This window comes from Vulpes lagopus, chromosome 2 (assembly GCF_018345385.1).
Source record: "Vulpes lagopus strain Blue_001 chromosome 2, ASM1834538v1, whole genome shotgun sequence".
NCBI lineage: Eukaryota > Metazoa > Chordata > Mammalia > Carnivora > Canidae > Vulpes > Vulpes lagopus.
Window position 1 is genome coordinate 66656505 of NC_054825.1, and position 9179 is coordinate 66665683.

The 9179-nt window shown below is 37.3% G+C and overlaps 1 protein-coding gene across 1 annotated transcript in view; it reads left to right on the forward strand.

Moving 5' to 3' along the window:
- The window catches only part of SECISBP2L (SECIS binding protein 2 like), a 61831-nt gene extending 52856 nt beyond the window's left edge, over nt 1-8975 (forward strand). Inside the window, exon 18 of the mRNA XM_041742598.1 lies at nt 4833-8975. Coding sequence (XP_041598532.1) covers nt 4833-5515 — 683 coding nt within the window. The 3' untranslated portion in view covers nt 5516-8975. The remainder of the gene's footprint in view (nt 1-4832) is intronic.
- The last annotated feature ends 204 nt before the right edge of the window (nt 8976-9179 follow it).

Consider the following 9179-nt stretch of genomic DNA (forward strand, 5'->3'; position numbering starts at 1 on the left):
GAACATTTTAATTCCTCCTCCAGGACTGGGCTCAAGATCATTCCAAGTTTGGAGGTTCTGTTATCCAGGAAGAAAATGGGAACTGACTGTTGGGTAGACAACAAGCAGCATCTTCCATGTCATCCTGATGCAGGATTTCTAAAATGCTTTTTTTCCCATAGCTTAAAGAAAAAGCTGGGAAAAGAATGCTAATCATTGGCGGAATAGAAAACCTCCTATGATGGTCCAGTCTTACTGTCTTTTGTATATCCCTTCTTTTCTTTGCGTATGTTTTCCTTCCACCTATCCTGAGTCTCAGTTCTATCATACTGATTGTTTTGACCTTAAATCCCAACTAGGTTCTAAGTTCTTTGAGATAGGAACTTAGTACACAATGGGCACTTTATGTATAATAATATCTCACTGAATTTTTTGTGCGAGGCACTTTTCTAGGCATTTCATGTTTATTAATACGTTCAATTGTTGAGCAACACGATGAGATAAGAAATATTGTACTGCAGGGGCACCTGGGTGGCTCAGTTGATGAAGTGTCTGACTCTTGATTTCGGCTCAGGTCATGATCTTAGGGTCCTTAGATCAAGCCACGGGTGCTCAGACTTGAGATTCTGTCTCTCCCTCTCCCTCTGCCCTTTCCACCCCTGCTCTCTATTTCTCTCTCTCTCTACTCTAAAATAAATAAATCTTAAAAAAATTTTTTTTTAAATAGAAATGCTGTACTGCAGTTTATAGATGAGGAGGCTAAGATGAAGAGAGGTAAATAACTTGTCAGTACCACACAGCTGCTAAGTCTGACACTAGAATCTTCATTCTTAGCCAGTGTGATTATATTCTCTCTCTGTTGAATGAGTTCTTAATAGGACAATGTAGTAGGCTTTCAGTAATCACTTATGAGGGAAAGACAACCTCACTGTGTAGGCCATCCATCCTAAATTTCCTGCCACTAGTTTCTTCTGTAGTTTCTTGAACTCATGTGCTTGTTCTATCTATAATAGATTTGTAGTTTATTGAACTCATTAGCTTCTTCTGTCTATAACTAAAGATGGACAGCTTCCATCTGTGTGTACTGACTAAAAGGAGAAATACATACATCACATCCTCTGACAAATCTTCTAGTGATTTGAAGTTTTTTTTTTTTTTTAATTTTTATTTATTTATGATAGTCACAGAGAGAGAGAGAGAGAGGCAGAGACACAGGCAGAGGGAGAAGCAGGCTCCATGCACCGGGAGCCCGATGTGGGATTCGATCCCAGGTCACCAGGATCACGCCCTGGGCCAAAGGCAGGCGCTAAACTGCTGCGCCACCCAGGGATCCTTGATTTGAAGTTTAAAAGACAATTTCTCAAAGACCCAGTAAACAAAACAGGAAAGCATAGGAAGGATTAATAAGCGAAGAAAAGCTCTATTAAATAATTAACAATTCAGAAGCAGGGTAGTTTTGGATCAGTATCATTTCTAGATTTGTTGAGATCTTTGGTTCTGCCTTTAACTTGCTTTCTGGTCCCTTTCATCAAAAGTGGATTTCTAGAGATTCTGTTCTGGATTTAGACTGTCCTCCTCCCCCTCCCAATCAGATTTCTCCTGTCCCCTAGAAAAAAGATGGCACTTTCATACTCTTCTGTTTCTCCATGTTTTATGCATGTGTTTGTGTGCTCATCACCTGTTGATCAAGCTTCATCTTTTACTTTAAGGTGGGAGCCTAGACCCTCCCTCCCCAGTGGATATGTGGCTTGGGTGGCTTTTTGATTATTGTGACAAGTCTCCTGATGGCTAATAGCAGAGTCCTTTGCCTCTGCCTTTAAAATCATATCTCCCTTTCCTTTCCCAAGGACCCATGTAGATGAAGGCCTAGGGTTGATTCCAGAGAGAAGATCAGCCTGGCCTAGTATCCTGACCTCCTTCCTTTTTCCTGTTCTTTGACTCATTGACAAGGGAGAGGTGGAACTTTTTCTAAGACCCCAAGTGAATTTTGAAAGAAGGAAAAAAGCTTTTGGAAGGAAATATAAATGTGCATCTAGAATAAAAAAAAATTATGCCCTTTTAAAGTTTTGGTAAGGGCATAATTAAATGTTATGTGGCGTTTTTCATTAAATAGGCTTTTCTGCCTTCAGCACTTAATATAGGCCAACCATAGGGACATAGATCAGCAAGCTGTGAGGATAAGGAGGGTGGAAGCGGCAGCATAGCAAAACAAATGCTTTTGAACTTTATGTGCAAAAAGTGCTGTGGGAATTCAGGTTAGTGGAAAGTCAGGAAAGACTTCAGAAAGGAATTGACATTTAAGGAAATCTTCAAGAATGAATGGGCGTCTGAGGGTAAAGGAGCAAAACATCTTATATGGAAAGAACAGTGTATGCAAAGCAAGGAATTATAAATAGAAAAGTTATGACTTCTGGGAGCCGTGAGAAGAATGCTAAGTGACCCCAAGCATAGAATGCATGGCCAGGGGTTGTAATGAATGAGTTGGGAAAGATAGGAGAGCATCAGGGCATGAGGGCTTTGGCTATGCAAAGCTAAGGTGTTTGGATCTTTTCCTCAGATATTTTTGAGCTAGAAGTGGCATGGTATAATTACAATTTCAGTGCAGTAAAGAAAGGGAGAAAGATAGTGTCAAGGATTACTATAAGTTTTCTTCTGCTTTGAGACTACAAAGATGATGGTGTTATTAACTAAGAATGAGAATATAGGAAGAGGAATAGAATTTTTTTTTCATGAGATAGGAGACTGAAAAGGACTTATTTCAAACTTGAAGTAACTGTAGAAAAGAAAGGTTTTTTTCCAAACCATGTGCCCTGACTTCAAGTGCCCAGAATATGATTTTTACCAGTGTATAGTTGATAGGTGACATTCAAGTTGATTATATTAATTTGAGTAGACTTGTTTTATCACTACAGCTTAATCATCATACTTAAAAACTTCCAATAGCAGCTATAATGCAAAGAGACGGGGGAGGGGTGTTGTTTTTTTTTTAAAGGCAAATATAAATGAATGGGATTACATCAAACCAGAAATCTTCTGCACAGCAGAGGGAATCAACAAAATGACAGGCAACCTACTGAATGGGAGAAAATACTTGCGAATCATCTATCTGATAAGGGGTTAATATCCAGAATAAAGAACTCTATACAGCTGAATAGCAAAAAACCCAACAGTCCAACTAAAAAGTGAGCAGAGTGAGCAGAGGATCTGAATAGACACTTTTCCAAAGAAGACACATAGATGGCTAACGTAAAAAGATGTTCAACATCATTAATCATCAGGGAAATGCAAATTGAAATAAGATATACACCATCTGACACCTGTTAAAATGGCTATTAGCAAAATGACAAAAAATAACATGTTAGCAAGGATGTAGAGAAAATGAAATCCTTGTACACTGTGGCTATGTAAATTTGCGCAGTCACTACTGAAAACAGTATGGAGGGTCCTCAAAAAATTAAAAATAGAAATACCATACAATCCAGCAATCTATCTTCTGAGTGTATGCCCAAAGAGATATCTATGTTCCGGCGTTCATTGCATCATCATTCATTCACAGTAGCCAAGATATGGAAACAACCCAAGTGTCCAATAGATGAATGAATAAAGAAGCCAGTGTGTGTGTGTGTGTGTGTTGCCAGAGTCTTGGGGAGTGGGTGAAATAGGTAAAGGATGTCAAAAGGTAGAGACTTCCTGTTATAAAATGAGTAAGTCGTGGCAACTATATAATTAATAATACTATACTGCATATTTGAAAATTACTATGGAGTAGATCTTAAAATCCTCATCAGAAGAAAAAAATTTTTGGTTAACTGTATGCTAACAGATGTTAACTTGATTTATCAATGCATCCATTTTGCAATATATACAAATACAAATCATTATGTTATGTTGTACTCCTGAAACTAAACCTCCATAATAAAAAAAAAAAAAAGAAAGAAAGAAAGAAAAACAGGAAAAAAAGGGAGGAGGGGAGAGCAGTCCTTCATCTCATTCTTACTATGTTTTTTTGTTTGTTTTAAACTGACTTCCTGTCATTAAAAAGGATTTAGATTATCAGCACTGTATTATATAATAACACTTCTTTTTTTGGCTACCAAATTCAATTGGTGAGCCTAGCTACATATATTATAAAACAGATTTTCACAAATGTTAGAAATGCATGGATAGCTTCTTTTCTTGTAAGTGGAAAGGCTTATAGGCTAAGACAGTTCTCAGATAACTTGCTGTGGAAGCATGACACAAACATGTCAAATTAGAACTATTTTTGCTGGGGACACCTGGGTGGCTCAGCAGTTGAGTGTCTGCCTTCGACTCAGGGCATGATCCCGGGATCCCGGATTGACTCCCACATCGGGCTCCCTGCGAGGAGCCTGCTTCTCCCTCTGCCTATGTCTCTGCCGTTCTCTCTCTGTGTGTCTCTCATGAATAAATAAATAAATAAATCTTAAAAAAAAAAACAATAGAACTATTTCTGCTGGACATCTTGGCTCTGCTATCTGTGACTGTGGATCCTTGCTCAGTACACCTCTAAGCCAAAAAAAAAAAAAAAGGCAGTTCATTGATTTTCTTGAATATATGGAGTTTATGTATAAGCATTAATGAGCTCCTGTTGTTATAAGATCTTGTGCATTCTGAGGTGTTAATATACTTATTTTTGCCTCCTTGTTTCTTAAATGCACATTTTTGGAAATTGTTTTCCTTTTGTAACATTTAAACCAATCCTAGAATAAACTAAGATTTTAGTTTTTCCAACCAGTTGGTGAGCCAACAAATTTCTGTAGTTTGTTCTTCCTCCTTTTACGAGTTGTATGATTCTGAAACTGTTTTTTTAAAAATCTGTTTGATATTTGCAGAAACAAATTGGAGAAACATGGTGGAAACCTCAGATGGGCTGGAAACATCAGAAAACGAGAGAGAGGTTTCCTGTAAGCATAGCACTTCTGAAAAGCCCAGTAAACTTCCATTTGATGCAGCCCCTGTTGGTAAGCAGCCATCATTACTGGCTACAGGCAGTACTACCTCAGCTACAAACCCTGGGAAATCAACAGTGAGTGATAAAGAGGAGGTGAAGCCAGATGACCTGGAGTGGGCCTCCCAGCAGAGTACAGAGACTGGTTCTTTGGATGGCAGTTGCCGAGATCTTCTGAATTCCTCCATCACCAGCACCACCAGCACTCTTGTACCTGGCATGCTTGAAGAAGAAGATGATGAAGATGAGGAAGAGGAGGAAGATTATACTCATGAACCCATATCTGTAGAAGTACAGCTCAATAGTAGAATTGAGTCTTGGGTCTCTGAGACCCAGAGAACAATGGAGACTCTTCAGCTTGGAAAAACCCTTAATGGTTCTGAGGAAGACCATGCAGAGCAAAGTGGAGAAGAGGAGGCAGAGGCACCTGAAGTGCTAGAACAAGGGATAGACGGTGAGGCCTGGACTACTGACCACCAAGCAAGTCAGGAGCAGCAGAAGCCTAGCAGTTGCAGCTCAGTAAACAATGAGCCCTCTGATCTTAATTATACGCCCCTAGGTCTATAACTCAGGAAATGTCAACTGTCTGTCTCCAACTGTGTAAGGGTTGCAGCCGTTATCTGTTATGCTTCATCTCAACATTTTGCACTGTCCAGTATTTAATATATGTATTTAATTTCTGACAAATATTTTTGTAGCTTTTACTTGTTTTACTATAATCTGTAGCTTAGCTTTTAATTAGCATCTAAGTATCTTTCTAAGAGCTGTGTAGAAATTCAGAAATATTCGAGCTTATTTTGTCATGGAAAATAATGATTAAAAAATAGAAGAAGACTAGGTTTTTTAAAAGAAAATAAATTTAAAATGCCTGTTGAGAGTCATTTTGAAAGTTAAAGATCAAGACTCTAAGGATAGGAGCAGTTACCAATGTTTGCTTCAAGACTAAGCCTCCTTTAATCAAAAGCTGTTTGGGTTTCTTTAAAAAAAGAACTGGAGGTAGATTTGGAGAACTGAAAAAGAAAAAAGAACAAAAGAACAAAAGGCTGAGGGTAGCTAAGTCCACAGTTGTTTTGTGTTAAAAATTGATGTGACTTTTTTGTGGTCCACAGATGCTTATTTCAGAAGCCATTGATCATTGTAATCAATTAAAATTGGGATGAGCTAAAACAGAGCCTCCAAATCTTAGGCTAGCAAAGAAGCCACCATGATACATTAGAGCTGGCCTTACTTGTGGGACATGATAGATGTTGTCTTTAATAGTGAAAAGTCACCCATGATAGGACCCGACAGGTTCTGTCTCATACTTACTTCTTACTTACCTCAGGAATGCTCTTGTACATATTCGTATCTGCGTAAAGTTAGGCAGATTGTGGCAGGTGAATAACTGTAACCAGTTACATAACTGTAGCACTTACCACTTAATGTGTAAACTCTTCAGAAACAAAGTCTTATCCTAGTGTGTTCTTTTGCATGCTTCTGATTTGGGATCCTCTGGATTTGATTAGGTATCCAAACTTGTCCTGAGTGAAAAACCATTTCACCTTCTTAAAAATAATACATATTTTGTCCCTAGCCTTGAGCACCTGCCATGTAACACCAACCACAGTTACTGATAGGAGGTCAGGGAGAGGAACTTTTACATATAATGTGTATCCTGATAATCAGAAGGCTGGAAAAGGAAGTTTTGAAGAAGAGAGAAAGTTGTTCAAATTGTGCTGAAATTATTAGATGATTTAGAGTACACAGATCTAGGCAGGTATTACCTCTTGATCACTATCACTTATCTCTGCCCTTCTCTAGCAATGTGTATACCTGCTTGGGAGAATTGAAACTTACTGAGCTAAAAGTTTTCTTTGCTGGTCAATCACCTGGTAGTGACCTCTACAAGTTTATGTCATGTTGGGAGAATTACAGTTTACCTCTTTTTCTCTCATCCCTCCAACTTCTTCCCCTACCCACAGCCTGCAGTTTCCCACACAGGCGCGCCAACTTTACACTCACAGGCTCCCACAAGCAGGCACAGAACTGAGGAGGGAGGGCTACTTCCCCTGCTCTGGTTTCATGAGGCAGGGCTCTGCCTCACAGAGGCAGGAGAGAAGAATTGGCAGGTTTTGTACTGAACTCATAGGGACTACTGTGCTAGTTTTGATGTTTTATAATGCTGGCTTTTAATACTGGAGAGGTGATTTTTGGATGATGATTTACCTATTTGTGCGTTGTGAAAGTTTAGGAGCATTGCCGTATAGAAAATGTCAGTCTGTCAACTCTTAGCGTGCTAAAAGGGGACAGTATTGTCCTGTTGAAACTGTTCTCCAGTACAGACTTCTTAGGCACAAAGTGTTTGGTGTAGTACTTAAAGGAATGCAGCATGTAAGGAATGAAGCCTCTGAAATAGTAATCATGGATGTATATGTGGCAGACCTTACTGTGTCTACACATTCGGGAGTGTTAGTTGGTTTAAGGAAATGATAGAGATTTTGAACTACTGACAATCTTAAAAGTGAACTTAAAAACTTTTCATACTTTTTATGGTGTAAATTTCCTTTGCTTGGTGTCAGTGATTCAGATAACTCTTGATCTTGAGGTATAGGCTTTTCAAAGGTTTCTTATATTTTATATCTCTTCTGAGTGAGAATTGTCATTTTACATTTTTGACATTTGTATCAAAAAGAGGAGTTGAGGAAATCTTCAGAACACCAGTAACTTTTAAATTCACTATAGACTTCAGAAGTGTTTGATTATGTGTTAGATAAATGCTCTTGCATGTGCAGACTCTTCTGCCAGCAAACCCAAGGGACCACAGCCTTTTTTATATGAGACAGGTCACCCTAGAAGACTGGCCAGAATTTGTCAAAGGAAATGCTACTGTGTCGAAAAGTATCTTAAGTAAGTATTAATAATGTCTTTATAATTTGTTTCCTTTAGATAAATTCTGGAATTTGTATATTCTATACAGCAGGAGGTGTAAAAATTGGGAAGTGGTTTCTCGTTGTTTGGTTTTTGTTTGGAACTGGGAGTGAGTGGCTCTTCGGAGATCTAATGGTAAGAGTAGAAGTTCGTTATCACAAGAAATAACCATAGTGATTTTTTTCTTAGTGTGTAGAGGTTGTTTTATGGCAATAATTAATATTAGATTTCTATTTCAGTACATAAGTATAATGAATTATAATATGAATTGCACTCCCAGAACTAGATATCTGCTTCAGTAGGTTTGTTTGCTGTGAAGATTACTTCTCAAAAGACAAATGTTCATACTAGCTTAATTTTTGGTTTAAATATGTTTGTAAATGATGTAATATATTTCTTTTGACTAAACATGGGAAAAATAATGTGTGTTATACATTGAAAAGTTTTTAAAGGCTTTGATTGGAGGTCATTTTTGCAGAGAGGGTATTTTATATGCTTCCAGTATTTGGAAAAGAATTAGTCAAAAGGAATTCACATAGTTTAAATATTGAAAAATTAATATCCAAATAATGTACTTGTCTGATTTCTTAATAAGCTGGGGGAGGTGGGCGGGGTGGGGATTGTAATGTGCAAATGAGTAGTGAACTCTACATTCATTTTTCAACTCTTTAACATAAAACTCTTAAACCTTAACACATTGTTACTTTAATATATGTATAAAGAAGTATTACTGTTTGTAAAGCTGCTGTTTGCTTTAAAAAAAAAAACCTGTCATTTAAGTATTTTCTGTACGTTGTGCCAACAGGTTACAACAGTAACTTATTCCACTTAAAAATGTAATCAATTTTTGCTTTGAAAATTTTTCTGTGACATAATTTATTTAAAGACATCTTCCTTCTCCCTTGCCCCTTCCAGCCTTTATACACATCACAGAGTAAGCCAAACTGTTTACCTAATCTGAAATCTGAATCCTAATTAATTATAAAAATTGAAACTTTGTTGGCACAGCACACCTTAAAAGTATTTGTGTTATTTTGTAATTTAATTTCTAAATATACCACATGAATTTATAATTTAATGTCTTAATTGTAATGCTCTAATAAAAAAACTAGCAAAATTAGTGAATTATAACATGAAAAGATTTTCATCTTGTTCTTTTGTTTTATGAAGGATAATTGTTTTTTCACATTTTAGGGATAATAACAGCTTTTTTGCACTATGTAAATACTAGCGGAGATCCTTCTGTAACGAATGAAATGATTATTGAAATATAGTCTATCATTTCAGAATAGGTACTTAAGGGATTTGTGACTTGCCCAACATC